The sequence below is a fragment of the Lampris incognitus genome, chromosome 5 (genome assembly GCF_029633865.1).
Source record: "Lampris incognitus isolate fLamInc1 chromosome 5, fLamInc1.hap2, whole genome shotgun sequence".
Classification (NCBI taxonomy): Eukaryota; Metazoa; Chordata; class Actinopteri; order Lampriformes; family Lampridae; genus Lampris; species Lampris incognitus.
In genome coordinates, this window is record NC_079215.1 from 7,686,156 (window position 1) to 7,713,801 (window position 27,646).

The 27,646-nt window shown below is 47.9% G+C and overlaps 1 protein-coding gene and 1 long non-coding RNA gene across 2 annotated transcripts in view; both read left to right on the top strand.

Moving 5' to 3' along the window:
- The first annotated feature begins 1 nt into the window (after window position 1).
- LOC130112768 (uncharacterized) lies at window positions 2-2,954 on the top strand. The gene is made up of 2 exons (XR_008810257.1): window positions 2-2,445; window positions 2,570-2,954. It is a non-coding gene; the product is annotated as an uncharacterized LOC130112768 (long non-coding RNA).
- A 6,434-nt stretch (window positions 2,955-9,388) lies between these two features.
- man2b1 (mannosidase, alpha, class 2B, member 1) overlaps window positions 9,389-27,646 on the top strand; it is a 31,908-nt gene continuing 13,650 nt past the window's right edge. Inside the window, exons 1-14 of the mRNA XM_056279716.1 lie at window positions 9,389-9,499; window positions 9,795-9,897; window positions 13,431-13,604; window positions 13,754-13,947; window positions 15,796-15,928; window positions 16,988-17,133; window positions 17,394-17,593; window positions 18,609-18,729; window positions 19,584-19,662; window positions 21,163-21,272; window positions 21,480-21,587; window positions 22,638-22,754; window positions 27,050-27,232; window positions 27,439-27,536. Coding sequence (XP_056135691.1) covers window positions 9,389-9,499; window positions 9,795-9,897; window positions 13,431-13,604; window positions 13,754-13,947; window positions 15,796-15,928; window positions 16,988-17,133; window positions 17,394-17,593; window positions 18,609-18,729; window positions 19,584-19,662; window positions 21,163-21,272; window positions 21,480-21,587; window positions 22,638-22,754; window positions 27,050-27,232; window positions 27,439-27,536 — 1,877 coding nt within the window. The remainder of the gene's footprint in view (window positions 9,500-9,794; window positions 9,898-13,430; window positions 13,605-13,753; window positions 13,948-15,795; window positions 15,929-16,987; window positions 17,134-17,393; window positions 17,594-18,608; window positions 18,730-19,583; window positions 19,663-21,162; window positions 21,273-21,479; window positions 21,588-22,637; window positions 22,755-27,049; window positions 27,233-27,438; window positions 27,537-27,646) is intronic.

Below are 27,646 nucleotides of genomic sequence, written 5' to 3' on the forward strand. Positions count from 1 at the left end.
CACTGCCATATTAAGGCCCTTGCATAGTTCTGAAATTCCTTGAAATGGAGGATGTGCAGGAAGCTTGAGGCTTGTGTGTGTTGGCGGGGTGGTTGTTGATCCGCGGGATCTTCTCTAGCTATTGATTGTGCTATTTCAATATGAGGAGCTGCATGGAAAGCCGGATTGGGTGCGAGTGAGAGTATGGTATGAAACAGTGGCGGCTGGTGCTAAAAAAAATTTTTTTGGGGGGGGGGGGCAATTTACCTTGGCACAGCACACCTGACAGCTGTTTTAATGTCCACACAGTCACAGAGTTATTAAGAAGGACAATGCGGCCTATAGATTTTATCAGGGTTAGTAGACGGTGGATGATTGACAGTCGAAACGAGGCGTGGTGGTGGGTGCAAACATGATTGACAGCCACGAGAATTGTCCAATCACATTAGATCAAAAAACATTAGAACCAATTCGCTACCAAAAAAAGCGGGAGTGTCCATCGAAAATCTGAAGAAACCAGTCAGACAGCAGCCTCAGGTCACCTGCTTGAAAAAGGTTTGAGGGCTTACATAAGGTGTGGTTTGGCCGGCGCCCCTCACCCAGGAAGTATATGTATTCAGACAGGAAGTATATGTATTCAGACAGGAAGTATATGTATTCAGACAGAAATCAACCAAACACCATGTGGAACCAATATTCAATGGCTGCTGACAGGCGCTCGCAGACTGAAAACACTTTTATTTCATCATTATTTGCATTATACAACTAAATTATATTTAACATGTTTAAGTAGATTTTCATCTCTTGATATTTGGAGGGGGCGGTGCCCCAGCACCCTGTACTGGCCAGCCGCCACTGGTAGGAATAAGGTTTGGGTTAGGAACGGTGCTGGTGTTTTTCAAAGGGGCATTGCCCGTCACAGAGGTTTTGCTTAACTAGACCCCACACCATGCTCCCTCTTGAACTCTGACCTTCAGAACCTTTTCTCTACTTATCCATATTCCAATACTGATCACTGCACACTTTGAGATTGCTGCCACACTTAGGCCTCCACCTAGTTCACAACATTACAGTAACGGCTTACATCCTTGACAACATGGTTTAATTACACTTGATTCAACCGGCTACGACTAATGATGAGTATTTTATGTAAGAGGCCTGTGGCAAATCTGCACCACAGCCAGGACCTCCCTGACAAAAAAGACTCTAAAAACACCAGAAGTTAAAACCATTTTGGCTAGCCAATCCAGATTTTGACGCAGGTTTCCCATACCTCATTTTGCTAGCTACCGGCACAGAATCTCCCTGTGATCCGCTGGTGGAGGCGTCGTCCCCAACCCTCCTCTCCCCGACTTCCCCGCCGGGAACATCCCAGCTCTCTTGATGATGCCCCTTCCCCTAGTCCCCTCCATGAGGCAGCTTCTTTTTTTTTATATATAAATTTATTTGTAGTTTTTCCCCTTATCCCACCCGATTAACCCAATGGCATACGGCCGGAACTCTTGTCGAATAACTCCCCTGGCTCACGTTTCCACAGGAAGGAGATAGTCGTAACACCAGCTTCCTTCAAACTCGTGTCGGCGGCTCTCGCCATCTTACACGCTGAAACCTCTCATGGATTGCATTACCCTCAGGCCGCGAAGGAGGCGTAGGGAGAATGCTTTCGGTTGCTTGGCTGCAGGCGCCCGGGTGGGCCAGAGGGGTCGCTGGAGAACGACGAGTCCCCGAACACTACACCCACTATCCCTCGGGTAAGGGTGGCCTAATGAATGCCTTACCCCGTGGACGCTCTGGCCGTGACCGGTTACGGCGAGTCTGGGATACCAACCTCCCAGCCACATGACGAGCGGGTTGCAAGAACGGCGGGTTATTCCGCTCGGCCATCAGAGCGGCCCTATGAGGCAGCTTCTTGCCTCTCAGCCTCGCAGACCGGGAGAGGCAGTTGCATCCTCAATTGCAGGGGGGCTGGCCGACAGACTGCAGGGTTTGCTGCTGGGCAAGACACCGATGCTCCTGGCGGGGATGGAGAGGGCTGGCCAACCTGGGTTGGGGATGGGCTGTTGTCCCTCAGCAACTGGTTGTTTTTGTTTTTTTATTTTTTTTATTTATTTTGAAATACATTATTGATCTCTGTGGGGAAATTCTGCTCTGCATTTAACCCATCCTGGCTGTGTAGCTAGGAGCAGTGGGCAGCCACCGTGCAGCATCTGGGGACCAACTCCAGTTTGTCTTGCCATGCCTCAGTCAAGGGCACAGACAGGAGTATTAACCCTCACATGCATGTCTTTTATGGAGGGGGAAACCGGAGCACCCGGAGAAAACCCACCGCAGACGAGGAGAACATGCAAACTCCACACAGAGGACGACCTGGGAGACCCTCGAGGTTGGACAACCGCGGGGTTCGAACCCAGGACCTTCTTGCTGGGAGGCGACAGCGCTAACCACTGCACCACTGTGCAGCTCTTGGTACTTCCCTCATTGGCTGCGGCCCGCAGTGAAGCACCATCTTATCCTTGACATCGCTGTCTGAGCTGACTTTGTTCTTCCTGTAGTGTCTTCCAAATACCTGTTCTGTCTCTTTCTTGTGCAGGAATCCCCGTACGGGCCACCACTGTGGCAGATCTGCACCACAGCCAGGGAACCCTGACACAGACATGGACAAAGATGATCAGTCAGGGCACAACAGCCTATTCATAAAAAACCAGGACTCTAAAAACATCAGGTGAAACTGTTCAAAGACTAAAAGCAAATGCCCATTTAAAGTCTTTTCAGTGGGCAGAGAGTCGTGTGGGTCTATGTCCCCACAGCCTTAAGCTCTCCTCCTGGTTCTGGTGTGGCTTCATGTGGGCTCTGTCCCGAGTATATTAGACTCAGTCCACACTCTACTCTGCCACAAGCACATACAAGCAAAGAGATGTAATTCATCATGGTTGCTCGACAAAGAAACATCCACAATAAATTTTCAAGAATGGAAATGAGAGTTTGTATTTATTCATGTAGGGCACTTTTACCATTTTTGATTGGCATTTTAACGGTTTATACATGTGCCATGTGTAATTCAGCTTGGGTCCTTACACTATGCTAAGAGATTTGAATAACATCATATCAATGCAACCAAAGCCGGTTTTAAAAAGCTGATACCCAACATGATCACTGATCTCTGTCATTTCTGAAGGCCACACTAGGTTTTAGTTTGTTGGGGCTGCAAATGAGAGTGTTATATTGTGTGTCAGGGGGCTGAATTATGCATACCACCTTTAAAGTTCAATGCTAAAGACATTTGTTTTTGTCTGACTTAGTGACACCCATGGTGATACATGATAATTGCAGTGGTGTTTATCCTCTCAAAACACCAGAAATCAATTTGAAATAGAGTCCCCACTCACCCCAGTGCCGAACAGATGAACCCAAATTCAGGTTTATCGTAATTGAACCTGAGTTTTAGCCTCTTTTTTTTTTTTTATCGGTTGGTTAACATAACCGGTTCTTGTATCACCAAAGTGAGAGCTGTGTCTATATTCTCAGCACAAAGTCAAACATGTTTTCAGTGGGTGTTGGACTCCACCAAGGTTGTCCCTTGTCTCCGATTCTGTCTGTGATATTCATGGACAGGATCTCAAGGCGCAGCCAAGGTGAGGAGTGTGTCCATTTTGGGAACCTCAGAATTGCATCTCTGCTCTTCAGAGATGATGTGGTTTTGTTGGCCTCATCAGAACGCGACCTCCAGCGCACACTGAGGCGGTTTGCAGCTGAGTGTGAAATGGCCGGGATGAGAGTCAGCACCTCCAAGTCTGAGGCCATGGTTCTCTACCGGAAAATGGTAGATTGCTCCCTCCAGGTTGGGGATGAGTTGTTGCCTCAAGTGAAGGAGTTCAAGTATCTCGGGGTCTTGTTCACGAGTGAGGGTAGGATGGAGCGGGAGACTGGCAGACGGATTGGTGCAGCATCAGCAGTAATGCAGATGTTGTACTGGACTGTTGTGGGGACGAAGGAGCTGAGCCAGAAGGCAAAGCTCTCAATTTACCAGTCAGTCTTCGTTCCAACCCTCACCTATGGTCATGAGCTTTGGGTAGGGACTGAAAGGTGAGATCGCGGATACAAGCGGCTGAAACGGGTTTCCTCCGTAGGGTTTCTGGGCTCAGCCTTAGAGATAGGGTGAGGAGCTCGGACATCCGGAAGGAGCTCGGAGTAGAGCCGCTGCTCCTTCGCGTCAAAAGGAGTCAGTTGAGGTGGTTTGGTCATCTGATTAGGATGCCTCCTGGGCGCCTTCGTTTGGAGGTTTTCCGGGCACAGCCAACTGGGAGGAGACCCCAGGGTAGACCCAAAACTCGCTGGAGGGACTACATGTCCAATCTGACCTGGGAACGCCTTGGGATCCCCCAAGAAGAGCTGGAGGGTGTTGCTGGAGAGAGGGACGTCTGGAGTGCCCTACTTAGCTTGCTGCCACCGCAACCCGACCCCGGAGAAGTGGCTGATGATGAGATGGTTAACGTAATCTACAAGGCTGTTTGGCCATATCTGTTTTCTTGCCCCCCCCCCCCCCCTCCAAACCCACTGATACCTGCTTTCTGCATTTGGCTGCCATACTGAAAATGTTATGCGCAACATAATTTGTCCAAGGAAAGTCCTAATGGAGAGTAACCACTGCAGACTTTAGAAACGGATCACGTCATCAACACAGAGATCATTTGCCATTCTTGGCTGCTTGGCTCCTGGCACACTCAAAAGGGGGATAAGTGATTGTTCTGGTTTATTGCAGTTGTCTATGAGCAGTATACTCCCTATTATGCTAAATAGCATATAGGCCTATAAACATTACTCTTAAGTCAAGTGTATTGCTATTTCCCAAAATCACAAAGTAGTTCCAAAGGTCTTTATCGTCAGTGCAATATAGGACCCCCCCTCCCCATCCTTAGTCCCTCAACTCGGATGAAGAAAAACTCCACAAGAAAAACCTTGTCAAGGGAAAAGAAATCGGAGAAACCTCAGGAAGCGCAACAGAGGGGGGGATCCCTCTTCCAGGATGGACAGACATGCAATAGGGGTCGAATGCACAGAGTAGACAAGAGTAACAGGGTTGCAGTGTACAAGGTTTTTTTTTCTTTTCTTTCTGCACCATTCCTCCGCACCATTGATACCATAGATTTCCCTTGTGCATATTAGGGTGGCATCAACTCACAGTGCTCAGTGTAAAAGTTCCATTAAGTTGAGTTTTGGACGCAGACCCGCTTACCAGAGTGCAGCTACAAGTTCATTCGTATGTGCTGCTACCAACACCCATTAGTAAATCAATTGCAGCTTGTCTTTCTGGAAGGAATGTGGCACATTAGTGCCGTCCTGTCAAAGCTGAAATGAATGCCAATGGCAGACCATGCATTAAAATGAAATCCTCTGTCCTTAATGCTGGCACTAATGTGGTCAGTGGTTGCATGGAAACCCATTCTAATGAGAGATAACTTTTTTCCTAGAATAAACCCCATTTTAGAGCTTATTTCTCACACAGCAGATTCTAAATTGAATATGCAAAAGCATTTACATAAACAGACCAGAAGAGGGCGGCATTTCACCACTCATTGAACTCGGAGGCTTTGTCTTGGACTAAGGGCGTTGCGCCAACTCCTGGTGTTTCCTAGGAGGTCAGTTACTGCACCTAATACAACGACGCTTTGTTTCAGGGCCAAATGCAAAGCCTGTTTTTTACATGGCTGCCCGTTTACAGTGGCTTAATAGCACCAGAGAGACCACCTATAGCAAATGAATGGTAAGGCACTGCCCATGTCATTCCAGGTTATGCAACTTCCTTATGCATAATCCATAGACAGTAATGGGTTTGATTGTGCAGAGTTTGCACATTTTGATGTAAAAGCCCCTTTATACTAACCGCTATGAAGGGGTGAGCTGTACACAGCCTCCTTGTAGCGTTTTTCTACTTTTACTTTTCATCCTTCAGTTTTCCAACTAGGACGCGGCTGTGACGTGCTGCGTCTGTTCGCCTGTTTTCCGTCTATCGTCACTTTGTCTGTAATGTGCTCCCACTTGGCGTCCGATAAACCGAGCCGACCGCTGTTTTAAAAATCGTATAATGCTTGATGAGTTGTGGAATGCACAGACGCAAATCAGCTTCAGGATATCCACGAGTTTCCTGGGGAGACGGTTATGGGTAATACTTCCGGTGTTGGGCGGAAGCAGTGTCACAGACTGGCGGCAGAGTTGGCCGAAGAAGCGTTAGCGATTGTTGTTCGTGTTTTAAAAAAAAAGACGATAAAAGTTGCTTACCTACATATAAAATGTCGTTACGGAGCTCGGGGACAGCAGTTCGTGGCTGTACGTACAACCGGACGGAACTTAATGAGTGGCTTCAAGGGAAGTGCTTCGATCATGAGCCTAAAACTAAATCACTGTTCCTGTCAGCGTTGGTACACTTCCGTCGCCTCCCACAAGACGACGAGGCAAGAAGAAATACTACTGTAACCGGTTATGTTCTTGCCCGGTGCGGGATTCGATACGGGGTGTACTGCGCCACAAGGCGACGTCACTAACCGCTCGGCTAAAGGGTCAGACCCGTTAGCTAGCTAGGGGCTAACGTGTCTTATTAGTAGTTTACAGTCGTCACCCTCTCCCGGAAGCGCGCCCTCGCGCTTTGTTCTTCCCGCGCTCCGAAGAGACTTCTGAGGGTCTGCGCACTTCCGGATCCCGCCGCTGCCGCCAATGTAACCGGTTATTTTGTTGCCCGGTGCGGGATTCGATGCGCGGTGTACTGCACCACAAGGTGACGTCACTGACCGCTCGACTAAAGGGTCAGACCCTGTTTTAATGGTCGTGTCCTTGTACATTATTACATCAGTTTCACGCAATTCTTATTTTACATGTCTAAAGTAAACTTACCACTCACAGAAAAGTCAGTTTCCACAAACCAGTTCAGCTATATTGTTTCTGTTGTTAGTCAAAACTTTGCTGACTCATATCAGATGTATGTGTGGTACTGGGGATCCCATGGAACAAATGTCATCCAGGTGAAGACTTGTCTGCAGACCACACACGTACACGTCCGAGACGTTCGCCCCAGTGTTCTCCTGTCTGTCAAGTCCCCTAGACCAGCGGTTCTCAATCAGGTCCTCAGCTAAGGCAATGCTGGTCTTCCATTCTGCCAGGTAGTTCATTACATTCACTTATTTCTGGTCTGAAACCTCCCCGAATGGAGGCTGGAGTAACCTGGAACAACAGGTAAATGCATTTAGCTACCTGCAGGAGAAGAATTAATTACAAACAAAGAGGTGCAGAAATTACAGTCACACAAGGTTAACGTAATACAAAACATCATCCCATTAGAAAATCAAATTTCTCCATCCAGAGAATTCTTTGCTTTGTCGTCTTGAACTTCCTGAATCATGCTGCCATACTGCTTAAACTCACCAATAAGATGTGGAGAACATGGTTTAGCCCAGCCCGTTAGATCTGTGTGATACTGACCAAGAATAATCAATAGTTGCATCAAATAAAGAGCTTTCATTTCCACCTCACAATTTAAGCCACGCACAGTTTACAACACCACACCTAAACAATCCCTGCTGTTGTTCCTATTCTCTTGTCAATAAAATGCTGCACTTCCTGTTTGTTGTTGTTGTTGTTGTTTCAATTCTTTTAACAATACAATACAGCAATACTAATAATTCGATTTACACAAATACATACATATAACTGAATGAAAGACAAACACAAAAAAATCCCAGGGGGTTAAAATACATAAATCGAAAGTGAACTTAGTGAAAACATTAAATTGGCAGCACAGTCTCAGTTTTAATAGCCTTCTTTTTTCCCCCTCTCAATTTATTGTCTTAATACATAGCCCAATTTCTTTATTGAAAACACAACAGAGAGGTTTAACTTTAGCAAATTTACCCTTCCGAAAGTAAAACTTTGCAAGAAAAAATGGAGAGATTGGTTAGAAAATACTTTCTCCATATGTTTTGTTGATCCTTTAAAAAATTTTTAAAAATAATATATATTTTTTTAAAAACCCCGAAACACACATATTCCAGTAGAAGCTCACAGCCACAGATATTATCCAAGATAAATCCACCAATATTTTGCCAAATATTTGACGGATGTGTGTACATTTGCAAAACAGATGGACAACAACCTCAGTATGAGAATCATGCACAGCGAGTACGCACACGTTTCCTTCCATTTCCTAAACAAAACTTTATTTAAATCCAATTGAAAACATCACAGATATATTTTAAAAAAATATATATATAAACAATACTAGAAGAACCCCGCTACAATGTAGCGGTTTGGTTATCCACCCGTCTAAATCTCCCTGCTCTTCATCCTGCCAGCTAACCGCCTTCCCCCTGCCCCTAACCCCCCCCCACTCCAACTCCCTCCCCCCAAATGCTCAGAATCATCTGAAATGCCGAGAAAAGTGGCTTTTAGCCATTTTTAGAAAATGCATATTTTTGCATAATTATGCATAATTATTTTAATTATATTTTAATTTTCTGCTATTTTTCTGGTCCTGTCTGGAACAATACCTACCACCTCCAAAAAAAATGAGGATCATAAGTGCATTTTTGCAAAAATGCATATATTTTGCATAATGCCAAAACATTTCTAAGTCCCAGAAATTTTTTTATATAGGTGAAAAAAATCAAAGATGCTCAGAATCATCTGAAATGCCGAGAAAAGTGGTTTTTTAGCCATTTTTATAAAAATGCATATTTTGTATATTTATGCATAATTATGCATAATTTTAATTTTCTGGGATTTTCCCCTTACTCTGAGACAATACCTACCACCTCCAAAAAGAAGTAGGATCATAAGTGCTTTAGTTTTCTGTCCCGCTATCTACACTAACACACACACACACATACACACACACACATTCCGACAATATATGCGTGATAGCAGGAGACAATGAAAAAGGTACATATGTTCAAGGCATGGTATATTTTCAAGTTTTAATGGCTTTTTTTTGTTTTTAACATTTCGCAGATTCAAAATAATTGTTCAGTTCCATCACATACTGAGCAACATGGGGTCTCTTCCTTGACCGTCTGCCTCTGCGGGTGTAAAATGTACCATCTAAAATAAAAAGATTGAAAAAATTCTCCGTCTCGTTTTTTCTTGAAATAAATCCTCTTTATGCAAATGAGCTTTAACAGCGCCTATCCTCCAAACGGCGCGTCCAACCTCGAGCCAAGTTTCACGCTCATAAATAAGCGTGAAATTGTTTCAACATCATAATCACGACGAACACATTTTTTACATCAGTATCACGTTTATGTGTTTACCGCGCCCGCTGATGACGTCGTACCGGAAACTCCCGTGACGTACTTCCTGCGAAAGGAGTCCCACGTGACGTGACCGTGAAAACAAACGTCACATGATTCGTTTGTCACTGTCCAACATGGCGGCTTCGCTGCGGGCGCTGCCCGTCGGTCTCCTCCTCGTCCAGAGTGCGGTTTTAAGTTTCCCGCTCGGCCAGAACCGCGCCGAGGTCGCCACCTGTGGATACAAGGTGGGTGAAGCTACGAAGCTCGTCGTTTTTAAAGTTCGGCGCGTAACTTTACGGCATGTGGACATTACTAGCTAGCTAACCTGTGCTAACGCTGTAGCCCAGCAGTTCATCCAGCTGTGGCCTTTGTAGACGTGTTCAAAGCGTCCAGTCAAGTCACTTTTATCTGTATAGCCCAATGTCACAAGTGACAGATTTGCCTCTGTGTGTGTGTGTGTGTGTGTGTGTGTGTGTGTGTGTGTGTGTGTGTGTGTGTGTGTGTGTGTGTGTTCTCATGCTCATGTGTTGTGTGTTTTAGTCATGCCATGCTACAGTGCCCAACATGCTGAATGTCCACCTGGTCCCTCACACCCATGATGATGTTGGTTGGCTCAAGACTGTCGATCAGTACTATTATGGAGGTCAGCCACACACACACACACACACACACACACACACACCTAACCTATGATCTCTTTCATGCACAATCTTCTTTGACACCCCCCCCCCCCTCTCTCTTCAGTGTCCCTTTTTGTCTGCATGATAGCTGCTGCTGCAATGTACATAAAACTTGCTAAATGCAGTTAATTGTTTTTACTATTCAGTTTCTGAAAAGTTCCTTGAGTGTATTGGTTTTTTTGGGGGGGGGAGTTGTGGCACGGTGGTGCGGTGGTTAGCGCAGTCGCCTCACAGCACAAAGGTCCTGGGTTCGAGCCCCGGAGTCGTCCAACCTCGGGGGTCGTCCCAGTCGTCTTCTGTGTGGAGTTTGCATGTTCTCCCCGTGTCTTTGTGGGTTTCCTCCGGGGGCTCTGGTTTCCTCCCACAGTCCAAAGACATGTAGGTCAGGTGAACTGGTCATACTAAATTGTCCCTAGGTATGAGTGTCTGTGTGTGTGTGTGTGTGTGTGTGTGGGTGGGCCCTGTGTGATGCCCTGGCGGCCTGTCCAGGGTGTCTCCCCGCCTGCTGCCCAATGACTGCTGACGGCTCCAGCATCCCCGCGACCCTGAGAGCAGGATAAGCGGTTCAGATAATGGATGGGCTTCCTGCTGAGTCCTCTGGCTGGTACTTTTCAACTGCAGTGACAGACCGGATCTCACCCACTCTGGTTTTCGTTGAACAACCGAGCCAGATTCCTTCATCACTGCCCACCCAGATAACATGAAAGCTGGTAGCATTGGATCCCATTAAATTGTCAGAAAACCACAGCACTTTCCACAAGTGATCCGAGTTCTTGTGAATAGTGCAACACACAGGCTAAGCCCCATTGTTTCGACACAGCCACTCGATCTCAAGGAGCAGTTCAGGTTTAGAGTGTTTACGAAATCTCTTGGACATGTGATGAGTCCTGTCTTATTAGTCCCCAGTCATCGCTGTTAAATATTAACCCAACATTGTGAAACAGATTTAGATCTTCTGTGTTCGTTAGACTCTTGACTCAGAATCACATGTCTTTTCACAGTAATTCACAGCTCAGCATCTCCACTTTTGGCCCATGTCTGTTGGGTTTGGTCGTCTTTTTATGTCAGTGCAGAGGAAGTGCACTGTAAGGTTGTACGTGAGCACTCAAACATTCAGAATAGTTAGTTTTTTTTTTATTGTGTATATTCTAATCTAATAACCCATCTGAGAATCACCACCTTAACGTGGCGGAGGGGTTTGTGTGTCCCTGGGATCCTGGGAGCTGTGTTGTCAGGGGCAGGGTCTCCCAAGGCAAATTGGTCCCCAGGGAGGGGCCAGACTAAGAGCGATTCCCAAGAAACCCAGTGAAATTACACCAGCAGAGTTATAGCACCTCACCCAGGAAAGGGAAGCCGGAGCCCCCTCCTGGAGCCAGACCTGGGAAGGGAGCTCGCCGGCGGCGTCTGGTGGCCGGGCCTTGGCCTGTCGGTCCCAGCCCGAAAAAACAACATAGGGCCACCACCTTGTGGACCCACCACATGTGGGGATGAGCATTGGGGTAGGGTGCAATGCAGGCTGGGTGGCAGTCAAAGGCAGAGACCGGGGCATGCTGACTTCTGGCATCGCAGAATGGTCCTCAGGATGTGGAAACAAGTGAGGGTAGGATGGAGCAGGAGATTGACAGGTGGATTGGTGCAGCATCAGCAGTAATGTGGATGTTGTACCGGACCGTTGTGGTGAAGAGGGAGCTGAGCCGGAAGGCAAAGCTCTCAGTTTACCAGTCAGTCTTCGTTCCAACCCTCACCTCTGGTCATGAGCTTTGGGTAGTGACCGAAAAGGTGAGATCGCGGATACAAGCAGCTGAAATGAGTTTCCTCCGTAGGGTGTCTGGGCTCAGCCTTAGAGATAGGGTGAGGAGCTCGGACATCCGGAGGGAGCTCGGAGTAGAGCCACTGCTCCTTCACGTCGAAAGGAGCCAGTTGAGGTGGTTCGGGCATCTGATTAGGATGCCTCCTGGGCACCTTCCTTTGGAGGTTTTCCGGGCACGGCCAACCGGGAGGAGACCCCGGGGTAGACCCAGAACTCGCTGGAGGGACTACATGTCCAATCTGGCCTGGGAACACCTTGGGACCCCCAAGGAGGTGCTGGAGGGTGTTGCTGGGGAGAGGGACGTCTGGAGTGCCCTACTTAGCTTGCTGCCACCGCGACCCGACCCCGGAGAAGCGGCTGAAGATGAGTGAATGAATGAATGAATGAGTGGATGAATTAATATTCTAATCTTAATGCTCAAACTAAATTCAACGGTGTTAGGTTTTTTTTAAGTCTGGTTTTCCTATTAAAGACCCATTATCCTTTGCTTAACCACCTGTCACATTAAAAAAGGAAAAAAGAAAGTTGTTGGAATTACAGCAAAGTTTGCATGCTGGTATTGTTCCCTGTTATTTTTGCATGAAAACAGCAAATGAAATAATAGGTTAAAGATGACCGTTGGGTGTTTTAAAATGAGTCGCACAGCACAGGAATTCAAAAGGCTTGTAAAAAGGGAAATTGCACGTCGTCCCTACTTGTGTTTAAGACGTATTGAAGGCACAAAGGCAACTCAATTCAAGTCAATATGTGCTTTATTGGCATGACATACGTTTGTGTACATATTGCCAAAACATGTAAAACAACAACACAACACAACAATGATTATAATAATAACAGCAACAACAGCAATGATTATTATATCAAACAACAGCAGCAGTAATGGGTGCCGTCACCCACAAAGTCATTTTGTCACTGAGTTGTTGCGTCGTGTCTGACGACATGGAAAACTGCTGCAGAACAATGAGGTCTCTTAATGCACTTTTGAAAAGTAACATGATGAAATGATGAGTACCTAATGGAGCCTCTCCAGGACTTTCTGTGTGTGTGTGTGTGTGTGTGTGTGTGTGTGTGTGTCTGTCTGTCTGTCTGTCTGTCTCTCGCTCTGTCTGTCTCTGTCTGTCTCTCTGTCTGTCTGTCTGTCTGTTTGTTTGTTTGTTTCTCTCTCTTATTCTATCTGTCTTTGTGTCTCTCTCTGTATGTCTGTCTTTCTCTCTGTCTGTCTATCTGCCTCTGTCTGTGTCTCTCTGTTTCTGTCTCTGTCTGTCTGTCTCTCTCTCTCTCTCTCTCTCTCTCTCTCTCTCTCTCTGTCTGTCTGTCTGTCTGTCTGTCTGTCTGTCTGTCTGTCTGTCTGTCTGTCTGTCTGTCTGTCTGTCTGTCTGTCTGTTTCTCTCTCTTATTCTGTCTGTTTGTCTTTGTGTCTCTCTCTGTATGTCTGTCTTTCTCTCTGTTTCTGTCTCTGTCTGTTTGTTTCTGTCTCTCTCTCTCTCTGTCTGTCTGTCTGTCTGTCTGTCTGTCTGTCTGTCTGTCTGTCTGTCTGTCTGTCTGTCTGTTTCTCTCTCTGTCTGTGTGTGTGTGTCCATTTGTGTGTGTGTGTGTCTCTCTCTGTCAGTCTGTCTGTTTGTGTAGGCCTTCTCTACCTAGTCATATGTTTGGTTGTGTTTCCTTACACTGTGTGTGTGCTTGCAGACCGTAACGACATCCAGCATGCGGGGGTCCAGTACATCCTGGACTCTGTAGTGGACCAGTTGCTGAAGAACCCAGACAGGCGGTTCATCTACGTGGAGACGGCTTTCTTCTACCGCTGGTGGAAACAGCAGAGCTCCAGCATGCAGCAGACGGTCAAGCAGCTCGTCAGCGAAGGTTTTCATTCTCTCTGAATCCAGAACTTCCCACAGTAGTGGATAAGTAGAGCTGCACACCTGAACGCTGCATCGAGTCTGGCAAATCACACCTCTCACCGCCGCTTTCAATGTCTCTCCTCACTCGTCCCCGTTGTGTCGCCCCCTCAGGCCGTCTGGAGTTTGTGAATGGTGGCTGGTGTATGAGTGATGAGGCAACCACCCACTACAGTGCTGTCATTGACCAGATGACCATGGGCCTGAAGTTCCTCAACGAGACCTTTGGACCGTGCGGCCGTCCCCGCGTCGCCTGGCACATCGACCCCTTCGGACACGCGCGGGAACACGCCTCCATGTTCGCCCAGGTAGAGCTGGGTCCTTCTAAACTAGACGACGCTGTTTTCACCGGGACCGCTGAACCTACCTGCAGTGGCTGTGACGTATTATGGCTCACTGTTATTATTTGTGTACATCTCTTCGAGGTCACGTGCAAAAACAAAACTGCAGTCACACTGGTTGTCACAGTCCAGGAGGGGTGGAGCTATGTCAGGGGTCCCCAATAGGCGGCCCGCGGGCCACGTCTGGCCCGTGACGGGTTGATTTATGGTCCGCGAGAATTTTTGGAGAAATGCCAGAAGGAAGATTTTTGTTTTATTTCCCTACCAAAAAAAAAAAAAAAACCTTTTAATTTTTTTTTTGGAAATAAAAAATTGTTTCTTCCTTCTGGTATTTCTCCACATTTTGTTTGGGAACACTATTCCAAACATAATTTCAACAATCAATCCAACAAGAAATGCTGCCTTGTAACTATCAATTCCACCCCGCATTTCCCCTTGTGGGCTAGTCCAGCCCCCCTTCACTTGCGCGTCACATGACCTTATCAGCATTACTGAAAATACTCCAGTTAGTTTCTTTTCATTAAATATAATAAACGTCGGAATCTTACGAATCATCGTTCTATTGAAAACCTACAAATTCGGCACCCGGACTAAACTTTTGGCCACTACTGTATGTGAAATAATGAATTTCTTAGTGAAAGTAAGACTAGTAATATATCGAAAAATCTCTATTTAAATTATAATACCTGCAACGTATCGACACCGAAACAAACTAACGAACAACATGCTGCTGGAGGTTGAGTGGCCCGTGGTTTTAAAAGTGGCCCTAAAAGTGGCCCGCTATGAAAAGTAATTGGGGACCCCTGAGCTATGTAATGGCAGTTGAAATGGCAGGCTGGCCAAAGTGGTCTTTACGGGAATAACAGGACCTCATATGCAGCACAGTGCTAGTCTAGTATAATAAACAGCAGGCTGGGGGTGTCCGGGTGGTATAGCGGTCTATTCCTTTGCCTACCAACACGGGGATCGCTGGTTCAAATCCCCGTGTTACCTCCGGCTTGGTCGGCCGTCCCTACAGACACAATTGGCCGTGTCTGCGAGTGGGAAGACGGATGTGGGTATGTGTCCTGGTCGCCGCACTAGCGCCTCCTCTGTTCGGTTGGGGTGCCTGTTCCGGGGGGGGGGACTGGGGGGAACAGCATGATCCTCCCACATGCTGCATCCCCCCGGTGAAACTCCTCACTGTCGGGTGAAAAGAAGCAGCTGGTGACACCACATGTATCGGAGGAGGCGTGGTAGTCTGCAGCAGTCTTGCCAGGCTGGGCGGTTTCACGCCCAATTGGGCTACTTTTTATTTGACTGGGCAGGTAAAATTGGCTCTGATAAACATAATTATTATTACATACATGCAGCGGACAGACAGAGAAACCTTCCACTAAACAGCGGTTAAAAAAAGAGGGGGGGGGGGCTATTTTTGTGACGATTGGGAAGGATCAGGGCTCTGATTGGGCTATTTGGTCTCAGTCAAATCTGGCACTACTGGTCTGCAGCCCTCCCTGGATCAGCAGAGGGGGTGGAGCAGTGACTGGGACGGCTCAGAAAATATGGTAATTGGCCAAGTACAATTAGGGCAGAAAAGAGAGGGGGGGGGGGCTTTTCAGTGCAACTCTAAGAAATCGCTTCTTTTGGTCATGGACTTTAAGGTAAAAGTTCAGGAGAAGGAAATCTGATATATTAAGATATTAAGAAAAAGCTGTTGCTTCATATGAAACCACTGATATCTTATTTGTTAGATCTGAAGTGATGTGTTGTGCTTTCAGTAAGTTGTGCATCGCTAAACTCAAGGCTAACCCTTGCCGGTGGGATTTGCTCTAGATGGGCTACGACGGCTTCTTCTTCGGCCGTCTGGACTACCAGGACCGCGGCCACAGGATGAAAAATAAAGATCAGGAGCTGCTGTGGAGGGCCTCCGACAGCCTCACACCGCCCCTGGCTGACCTCTTCACAGGTACCCCACCTAAACCCCGTTTTACCCTTTCATGACCTCCTTCTCCTTTAGCCGCCAAACATGCGTATCTTTCAATGGCGAAGTTGCGGTAGTTTCAAATAAGGTTGGACAAATTAAGACGGGTACAGAGGAGTGAAGTGTTTACTGCTACCTGGGTGCACGCCATTTACATCTGTTAGCGTCGCGGTAGCGCTAGCTAGCAGTGAAAGACCTTCCTTTTTCAATATGGTGATTCAACATCAAGAGAAAAGAAATGCAACTTCTACTGCAGGGTTGTGAGATAAAATATGATTCAGAGGGCTCATGAAAATATCTCACCGCAAAACACATAGTATGGAAGAAAATAATCAGAACTTGCCACAAATGGGGCGTCCAGGTGGCGTGGCGGTCTATTCCGTTGCCTACCAACGCGGGGATCGCTGGTTCGAACCCCCGTGTTAGCTCCGGCTTGGTCGGGCGTCCCTACAGACACAATTGGCCGTGTCTGTGGGTGGAAAGTCGGATGTGGGTATGTGTCCTTGTCGCTGCACTAGCGCCTCCTGTGGTCGGTCAGGGCGCCTGTTTGGGGGGACTGGGGGAATAGTGTGATCCTCCCACGCGCTACATCCCCCCTGGTGAAACTCCTCAATGTCAGTTGAAAAGAAGCGGCTGGCGACTCCACATGTATCAGAGGAGGCATGTGGTAGTTTGCAGCCCTCCCCGGATCGGCAAAGTGGGTGGAGCAGCGACCGGGACAGCTTGGAAGAGTGGGGTAATTGGCTGGCTATAATTGGGGAGAAAAGGAAAAAAAAACTTGCAACAAATTCAATAACACAAGCTCAGATATTTCTTTGTTTCTGAAGCTCAAACAAAATATATTGATAGCGTCACAAGTCACACAGGAAATAAAATGTAGTTGTGGTCAGTTAAATGGGATATTGTTCCCAAGTCAGTAGTTAACCAAAGGCCTGTTGTGGTGGGGGGTGGGGGGTAGATGTACCCACACATGGTACCCAGACCAGGCTCTGGAAAATTTGCAGTTATGTTCACTAATCTTGAAATTTGCCTTCTTACTGACAGGGATCTTACCTAACGGGTACAACCCCCCCGCGGGCTTCTGCTGGGACCAGCTCTGTGATGACCCACCGATCAGAGATGACCCTGATCTGGAGGACTATAATGTGGATGATGTGGTGGAACGCTTCCTCAGTGTCGCCCACAGTCAGGTTAGGAACGAAATCGCCACCTTCACTTTCACCAACACAGAAACACCCGTTATCTGTCTGGTGAACATCAAATTATTGTTCTTGATACCTCCTAAACAGAACATGAGAGATTTGTATTGGAGTCAAACACACAAGTGCACCATCAGGCGCCTGCATGTCTGCATGCAGACACACAACAGATATGCGTCCCCTTTGTACTTCAGTGAAACTGGTATTCAGAGAAATGAGCCAAGTAATAATTCACCTCCTCTGTCTCACAGGCTTTGGTGTATAAGACCAACCACATCATCATGACCATGGGCTCTGATTTCCAATACGAGAATGCCAACCTGTGGTACAAGAACCTGGACAAGCTAATCCACTACGTCAATGCCCAGCAGGCAAATGGCAGCAAGGTCAATGTTCTCTACTCCACCCCTTCCTGTTACTTACAGGAACTGCACCGAGCCAACCTCACCTGGTACGGAGAGGAGGTGATCATTATGAATTCCAGTAAATGGAAATAATTTCACGAAATAATAATACAACATACTAACGTTCTCATGTAATATAGCTCCAACACTTACCCATTCCTCCTGTCTACCATATTATCCATACTCCATCCATACTCCATCCATGCTCCATCATCGCAGTAAAAAAAATCACAGCAGAGAACGTTGTTATGAAAATACTATGATGATAATAGTAATGATGATGGGCGGCACGGTGGCGCAGTGGTTAGCACGGTCGCCTCACAGCAAGAAGGTCCTGGGTTTGAGCCCCGGGGTAGTCCAACCTTGGGGGTCGTCCCAGGTCGTCCTCTGTTGGAGTTTGCATGTTCTCCCCGTGTCTGTGTGGGTTTCCTCCAGGGGCTCCGGTTTCCTCCCACAGTCCAAAGACATGTAGGTCAGGTGAATCGATCATACTAAATTGTGCCTAGGTGTGTGTGTGTGTGTGTGTGTGTGTGTGTGTGTGTGTGTGTGTGTGTGTGTTGGCCTGGCGGCCTGTCCGGGGTGTGTCCCCCTGCCTGCTGCCCAATGACTGCTGGGATAGGCTGCAGCATCCCCGCGACCCTGAGGGCAGGATAAGCGGTTTGGATAATGGCTGGATCTATGGATAATAATGATGACGATGACGATAATAGAAATAATAGGCTTATTTATACAATAACTTTCATACATAAAATGTAATTCATAGTACTCAGAGTGCACTACAGTAAACAAACGGATACAGTCAGGCAGTTCCATAGTTTGGGTGCAGAGTTAAAGACGGCAGCTCCAATTTAATTGTGGGTTCGCTTCTGAATGTCTAAAAAGCCTGAGGAGCATCAAGCAGTAAGGAATCTCTGATGGAGGCCAGACTTGGAGCTTCATGTACAGTTAAAATGACTATAAAATCAATTCTAAAAACAAATGGCGCCATTGCAAAGTAGCTAAAACTAGAACGCTGTACTGTTCGGTTTACTTATTTATTTTTTGATGTATTTGTGTACCCAGGGCTCTGAAGACGGATGACTTCTTCCCCTATGCGGACAACGCTCATAATTTCTGGACTGGCTACTTCACCAGCCGACCGGCTCTTAAACGCTATGAGAGGCTCAGCAACAGCCGTTTGCAGGTCCTCTGAAGCCCTTCACACTGTTTCACTTTGAAAAGCACACCGCTGCAGCGTGAGGATTTCCATGTTTGAAGATGAAGATGATGAAGTCCTCTTTGAGTGGACATAACTTGGTCACCATTTTGTCAGCTTTAGTAAGAGTTGTGTTTACCTCTCATCTCCACTAAAGGCCATTCAGTCCTTGTCTATCTTCTGGGCTTTGGACTTTAAAATGAATTATTCTTGGGCGTCCGGGTAGCATGGCGGTCTATTCCGTTGCCTACCAACTTGGGAATCGCAGTTTCGAATCCCCGTGTTACCTCCGGCTTGGTCGGGCGTCCCTACAGACACAATTGGCCGTGTCTGCGGATGGGAAACCGGATGTGGGTGTGTGTCCTGGTCGCTGTACTGGCGCCTCCTCTGGTCGGTGAGAGCACCTGTTCCAGGGGGGAGGGGGAACTGGGGGGGAATAGCATGATCCTCCCATGTGCTACGTCCCCCTGGTGAAACTCCCCACTGTCAGGTGAAAAGAAGCGGCTGGTGACTCCACATGTATGGGAGGAGGCATGTGGTAGTCTGTAGCCCTCCCCGGATCGGCAGAGGAGGTGGAGCAGCGACGGGGACGGCTCGGAAGAGTGGGGTAATTGGACAGGTATAACTGGGGAGAAAATCCAAAAAAAGGGAAACTGGCCTTTGTATCTTCATAAGGACGGCTTAGAGAGCCTAACACTCTTGCCTATTGTTCAACACTCCTCCTTCCTGTACGGTAACCTCTCCTACTCTGCATGACACCCGTATTATGTAAATGTAAGAAAAAGGAAGGAAGGCAGTGGTGGTTTGTTCGGTAACTTTGCAGCTGTGGTTTTTTTGTGTAGATATGTAACCAGCTGGAGGTTCTCAACGGGCCAGCGTCGAGGAAAGGGCCGTTTGGGGAAGGAGACAGCCAGACGATGAGTAAGACCCTTCTTAAGTAATCTTGTAATACCATGAAATTGGGATCAGCCCAAAATGGGCAGCGAGGCCATAACACCGCCCTCTGGTGCATGGGTCTGTACCTTTGGGGAATTTAGCTTTGACCTATCTGTAGAGTTTGGCACAAATTCCTTATGTATCAAACTGAACATGGCTGGGGACCTTTCTCCATATCTACATGTATTGGCGGCACGGTGGCCCAGTGGTTAGTGCTGTCACCTCACAGCAAGAAGGTCCTGGGTTCAAACCCCGGGGTTGTCCAAACTGGGGGGTGTCAGTCATCCCAGGTCATCATCAGTGTGGAGTTTGCATGTTTTCTCCAGGTGCTCCGGTTTCCCCCACCATCAAAAGAAACATGCATGTTAGGGTTAATACTCCTGTCTGTGCCCCTGACCGAGGGAATGAGAAAAGAAGTGGAGGTGGTCCCCGGGCGCTGTATGAAGGCGGCAGCCCACTGCTGCTAGCTACACCAATCACAGCTGGGATGGGTTCATGTACAGTAACTGAATTTCCCCAAGAGGATTAATAAAGCAAACTTTAATTTATAGATTAAGTATTTCCAGAGGAGTAAAGACGAAACTTGAACTACTTTACTACAGTTAACCTAAATGTAAATTCTAGCACTGAACATTCACTTCTCAACAACAGCTGTTCTAGAGCAGGTAATACTATGAAGAGTGATTTTCTATTTGTTAATCCAGCCATACGTTATCCAAGCCGCTTATCCTGCAGTCATTGGGCGGCAGGTGGGGAAACACCCCGGACAGGCCACCAGTCCATCACAGGGCCCGCCGGTCTATTTGTTAATGTGAAAACAAATTGTGTTTTAGTCCGCAATGGACCCAGGCTGCTGGGCACCTGTTGGCACTTTCCCTCCTCGTACCATGCCAAGAAATTAGATTCTCCATTGGGGTGTTTTGCAACTCTTAAATAATCAATCCATCCATCCATCCATTATCTAAGCCACTTATCCCAATTGGGGTCGCGGGATGCTGGAGCCTGTCCCAGCTGTCATCGGGCAGCAGGCGGGGAGACACCCTGGGCAGGCCGCCAGTCCATCACAGGGCCCACACATTCACACCTAGGGACAATTTAGTACGGCTGATTCACCTGACCTACATGTCTTTGGACTGTGGGAGGAAACCGGAGCCCCCGGAGGAAACTCACGCAGACACGGGAGAACATGCAAACTCCATACAGAGGACGACCCAGGACGACCCCCAAGGTTGGACAACCCCGGGGTTCGAACCCAGGACCTTACTGTGAGACGACCACGCTAACCACTGTGCCACCGTGCCGCCACTTAAATAATGTAAATGTACTGTTATAAGGTGACAGATATATTGATATTGATAAAAGCATAATTTTACCTAAGTGGGAGGCTATCGGCTTACATAGGATGTAGGATTGATTAAAAGACGTCAGCACTGGCCTGTCGTGTGGGTGGGATAAACGGCTGTATTTTGTTCTCTTGATTGGCAGGGAAGGCCATGGCGGTGGCTCAGCACCACGACGCCGTGTCGGGGACAGAGAAGCAACATGTTGCCAATGACTACGCCAGGAGGCTGGCCAATGGCTGGGAACACTGTCGGGTAACTCAGTCAAGATAAGGGTCAAGGTGGCAAGAGTCCTTTGTAAGGATATCTGTTTATAAATGTAAAATTAAGTGTGGGGTGGTTGGGGTGACATATGTATTGCATCATGGGGTAGTAGTAGGGGTTATGCCAGGCCTGGAGGTCAGTGTCTCTGAGCACCAGATGTTTTATCACGCAGAATTAACGCCTTGATTCATCTCTCAGGTTTTAGTCAGTAACAGTCTTGCTGCTCTCAGTGGCACTTCTGCAAAGCGGCTTTATTGTGACAACCTCAACATCAGTGTGTGCCCTTTCACTGAATCTACCAAGAAGGTAACGCACGCAGACACACACTCATGCACTTTCTGATACTCATGCCCAAAGTGGGTTTCTACATAAGGGCTTAAAGATCCAGTCCAATGAAAATTATGTTTTACAATTTCATATTTTTGGACAAAATGTTTGTCAATGTAAAGTAACCTGGGCTCAGCCTTAGACGTAGGGTGATGAGCTCAGACATCCGGAGGGAGCTCGGAGTAGAGCCGCTGCTCCTTCGCGTCGAAAAGAGCCAGTTGAGGTGGTTCGGGCATCTTGATTAGGATGCCCCCTGGGCGCCTTCCTTTGGAGGTTTACCGGGCACGTCCAACTGGGAGGAGACCCTGGGGTAGATCCAGAACTCGCTGGAGGGACTACATGTCCAATCTGGCCTGGGCATGCCTTGGGATCCCCCAGGAGGAGCTGGAGGGTGTTGCTCGGGAGAGGGATGTCTGGAGTGCCCTACTTGGCTTGCTGCCACCATGACCCGACCCCGGAGAAGCGGCGGATGATGAGTGAATGAATGAATGAAAAGTAACCCAAAATATTACAACTACTGTTGTTGTGAAAATGTGACTAAAGCCACTTGAGGAACTATCATCCTGAATGTCAATATAATTAAACCGTTCCAGAACCCAATCTGCCTCTGGTTATAAATCACGTCTAATTCCTTGATTTGGCTGGACAGTCGATCAGTTGTCACCATCAGTCAATCAATTAGTCTGTTTTCAAATGGTCACCTAGCAACATCGTGCCAGCTAACTTGACATCGATAGTCTTGGGAACTCAGTCTCCTGAGAACTGGCTGTGCTCTGACAGCTATAACAAGCAAATGATTGTTCTGAAGCTGAAAAAAAAAACGACACTCCTCACATCGATATTCCACAATAAACATATAGAACTGATTTAAAATCACTGGACTGGATCTTTAATAACTCTACAGGAGAACCAACAGATGCCAAGTATTGACAAACCTGTACTTGAAGGGTTAATCGGTATTTAACTCAGTTTATTCACTCTCCTTTTCTCTCTCTTTTTTTATTTCCTGCTCCTTTATCTCTTCCTCAGTTTGCAGTGAACGTGTACAATCCTTTAGCTCAACCGGTCACTTGGCCGGTCAGGCTGCCGGTCAATGGAACAGCCTACAGTGTGACCGACGCTAAAGGCAAACCACTGGACTGTCAGGTCAGCTGAGGAATCCACACATATTATTTTCATGTATATGTTTCTGATATTAAAACATCTCATTTCAACTAGAATATCTGCCCCGGTTGAAAATGGTCAGATTTTGAGCTTTCTTTTATTAGGGATTGCAATTGTCTGGACCGGTCCAGCGAGGCAGCCCTAAAAATGCGAATATCGCTGACTGAGTGATCATGTTTGATGCAATTGGGCCGCTGGATCAGGTGACCAACAACGTCACTGAAGTGACACGATTGGTCGGCCGAGTGCCAAGAGGCATGAGGGAGAGCACACAGTTAAAGTACCCCAAGTAACGATCACTCTTGACAAAACCCGCCCTGGCCAATTCACAGAAGTATTTCGCAGATTTTGCGAATGCTAAACCTGCACAAATAAGACAAAAAGAAACCGTGTAATTCTCAAAGCTCCCGCAAAGGCGGAAATGCACTCCCTAACTGAGCTGCCGAGCAAACGGCATCTCGGTGCTGTTTGCACATATTTAAATTGAGTAACCTCCAAGTCTGAGGCCATGGTTCTCTACCGGAAAATGGTGGCTTGCTCCCTCCGGGTTGGGGATGAGTTGTTGCCTCAAGTGAAGGAGTTCAAATATCTCGGGGTGTTGTTCACGAGTGAGGGTAGGTTTGAGCGGGAGATTGACAGGCAGATTGGTGCAGCATCAGCAGTAATGCGGATGTTGTACTGGACCGTTGTGGTGAAGAGGGAGCTGAGCTGGAAAGCAAAGCTCTCAAATTACCAGTCTATCTTCATTCCAACCCTCACCTATGGTCATGAGCTTTGGGTAGTGACCGAAAGAGTGAGATCGCGGATACAAGCGGCTGAAACGGGTTTCCTCCGTAGGGTGTCTGGGCTCAGCCTTAGAGATAGGGTGAGGAGCTCGGACATCCGGAGGGAGCTCGGAGTAGAGCTGCTGCTCCTTTGCGTCGAAAGGGGCCAGTTGAGGTGGTTCAGGCATCTGATTAGGATGCCTCCTGGGCGCCTTCCTTTGGAGGTTTTCCAGGCACATCCAACTGGGAGGAGATCCCGGGGTAGACCCAGAACTCGCTGGAGGGACTACATGTCCAATCTGGCCTGGGAACGCCATGGGATCCCCCAGGAGGAGCTGGAGGACGTTGCTGGAGAGAGGGACGTCTGGAGTGCCCGACCCAGAGAAGCGGCTGATGATGAGAGGCGATAAATTGAGTAATCTGTGATATATTTGGAGCCTCTTTGCAAAACACCAGCGCTAATAGCCGCACGCAGTTAGAGTGAAAATTACTGGCGTCTTCAGAGAGTTGGTGGTAACTGACGCCCAGACTTCTCAGCGAGAATGCCAGCAGTGATTATAGCCCGGCGCAGGCTTCGTCATGCCAGGCATGCTCATGAGTGGATATTTCACAGGAGAATATCAGTTTTTGATTTAACTGAGATCTAAATCATTCGCAGATACAGGCTGCCAGGTCACGCAGTTCTGCTATCCTCGATGACATCAAGCAGGACATTTAACCCGCCTACCGTGTTCTCAGCTCCAAGTCACAATTTATACGTTGCCACATGGATAATTGCAGACGCAAAACAAGGACAAACTGCACTTGGTGGCAAATCTTTATGGGCATGTTTGCGCTGTAATATCATTAGCCCAACATCTTGTGTGACTCGGACCTTGAGACAGGTCAGATAGTGGTTGCAAGTGATGCACAAAATGGCGCTATCAGCGACCACAACCTGTTCTTTGTGAATTCGCCTGTCAATACAGAGTGAGACGTAGAAAAACGAAAGACATGCACAGATAGAAACAGGTGAAAGAGGGGGAGTAAACAGATAATTAGACTATTCATAATTACCATTAAAGCGGGTCTCCGGGTAGCGTAGTGGTCTAGTCCGTTGCCTACCAACACAGGCATTCCCGGTTCGAATCCCCCCGTTACCTCCGGCTTGGTCGGGCGTCCCTTCCCTACAGACACAATTGGCCGTGTCTGCGGGTGGGAAGCCGGATGTGGGTATGTGTCCTGGTCGCTGCACTAGCGCCTCCTCTGTTCGGTCGGGGCACCTGTTCAGGGGGGGAGGGGGAACTGGGGGGAATAGCGTGATCCTCCCACGCGCTACGTCCCCCTGGTGAAACTCCTCACTGTCAGGTGAAAAGAAGCGGCTGGCGACATGTATCGGAGGAGGCATGTGGTAGTCTGCAGCCCTCCCCGGATCGGCAGAGGAGGTGGAGCAGCGACCGGGACGGCTCGGGAGAGTGGGGTAATTGGCCGGATACAATTGGGGAGAAATCCACAAAAAAAAAAGATTACAATTAAACTAAGTTTTCTTTCAAATCAAACATCCCGAGAGATGAGTGGGCGGTATTATCTTAGTATTATCTTGCAACTGCATGTATAACCTTTATTTTTACTGGAACCTAGCTTAACCGTGTCATGTGATATGCTACTTCAACACACTTTAACAACAGATATAACCACTAACCCTAACCCTAACCCTAACCACTACAGAAGACTGCAGGTGAACATTTGATACCCAGGAGTTCTCATTATAACACCACCACCGAGCAGCCCTGCAGCAAATTAGCCCCAATTTCGAACCCTGACCACACGTGGTATAGCTATATACTAGGTGTTGACCTGGTTTAGGATTACAGGCGCACTGAGGGAAGACTATGAAAAACAGAGTATTATGGGAATCTAACACACGGCTGGGGAAACACATCTGCAGAACCCCTCCAGACTACACATTTTCAAACATCAGTGTACCAAAACTAAATGTTGGTTTTTTAGCCGGCTTTTTAGATGACAGGAGGTATTAGTAAATTATTAAGAGGCAGTGAGGTAACTCCCTGCCAGAACTTGGATCCCTCGTTGAATTTGTTTATCTTGGGTTTGACTCGGTGGAATAAAGTTGATTAACTTATGCAAATTTTACCAAACCGCTCGAGGCGGACTGACGCGTGTCCTCCGACTGAGGAAAAGGATTTCGACACGTTTCCAGCCAAGGAACCATAGGGGCGGGTTTTTTTTTTTAAACCGTTTTTTGAATTTTTCCCTTTTTCTCTCCAGTTGTACTTGGCCAATGACCCCACTCTTCCGAGCCGTCCCGGTCTCTGCTCCGCCCCCTCTGCCGATCCGGGGAGGGCTGCAGACTACCACATGCCTCCTCCAATACATGTGGAGTCCCCAGCCGCTTCTTTTACCGGACAGTGAGGAGTTTCGCCAGGGGGATGTAGCGCATGGGAGGACCATGCTACCCCCCCCCCCCCGGTTCTCCCTGCCCCTCGAACAGGTGCCCCAACTGACCACAGGAGGCGCTAATGCAGCGACCAGGACACATAACCTACATCCGGCTTCCCACCCGCAGATACGGACAATTGTGTCTGTAGGGACGCCCGATCAAGCCGGAGGTGACACGGGGATTCAATCTGGCGATCCCAGTGTTGGCAGGCAACAGAATAGACCGCCTCGCTACCCAGGCGCCCCATAAAACCGTTTTATTATGGAAAAAAGTCTACTAGTAGTTTCTCAGCAAGAGCCTGCCTCACAGTCATTCAGTAACATACATACACTTAACAGCATGGTGCAGGAATGGACACTCATTATGTAAATATGGCATGTTGTAAATGCCCCTCTGGTCAAGATGTCTCACCTACATACTATGTATGTATGTACATACACACCATCAAACCACAGATATACCTGAGGCAGCTTTACATTTGGTTTACTTTTCTCTTCTCTTCAATTTAGTGTTCTGTTTCTGAATACATTAAAACATTTATCGTGGGGCCTCCGGGTGGCGTGGCGGTCTATTCCGTTGCCTACCAAGACGGGGATCGCTGGTTCGAATCCCCGTGTTACCTCCGGCTTGGTCGGGCGTCCCTACAGACACAATTGGCCGTGTCTCCGGGTGGGAAGACTGATGTGGGTATGTGTCCTGGTTGCCGCACTAGCGTCTCCTCTGGTCGGTCGGGGTGCCTGTTCGGGGGGGGGACTGGGGGGGAACAGCATGATCCTCCCACGTGCTGCGTCCCCCTGGTGAAACTCCTCACTGTCTGGTGAAAAGAAGCGGCTGGCAACTCCACATGTATTGAAGGAGGCATGTGGTAGTCTGCGGCCCTCCCCGGATCGGCACAGGGGGAGGAGCAGCGACCGGGACGTCTCGGAAGAGTGGGGTAATTGGCCAAGTGCAATTGGGGAGAAAAAGGGGGGGGGGTTTATCGTATTACCAGATCAAATACATACAACTGGAGTTTCATCATAAAAGGGGTCTGTCCCTCTAAAATCCAAATGCACTCTTCTTGTGGTCCTCAGGTGGTCCCGGTGTCTCAAGCCACCCGGGAGCTGAGACAGAACAGAGGGTATGCCGTCAGTGAGCTGGTGTTCCAGGTGGAGGCTCCCCCTCTGGGCTACAGTACCTACTCTGTGTCCCTGCTTCAGAACGGGCCTCCGTCGGCCGCCACGCAGCACCGCGCACCCCTCGCAATCCAGAACAAGGTTCGGTTCGGCATTTAGATCGCCAGTCTTCAAAATACGACTAACGATACTGCCAGTTATGCTAACAGAATTATCATCCTCCTCAGATGTAGTGCCCTAAAAAGAGGCTGAGGAAGGGCTGGTCCAGTCCGCTGAGGAGGAAGTCCGGTCAAATGTTTGTGTTCTGCTTTGAAGTCTGTTCTCACGTATACCCATGTGTGTTACAGTACCTCCAAGTGACCTTTGACCCAGAGACGGGTCTCCTGAGCTCCTTCAGTAATCTAGAAACTCGACAGACCGTCGAGCTGACACAGAACTTCTACTGGTTAGTCTCTCGGGTTTCTCTGCCTGCTTCTTGTTTCCCCCCGTCTCGCACACAGACATCGTGACTGGGCTGCAGGTTGTTAGGACCACATATTAAAGCTGAGATCCGTT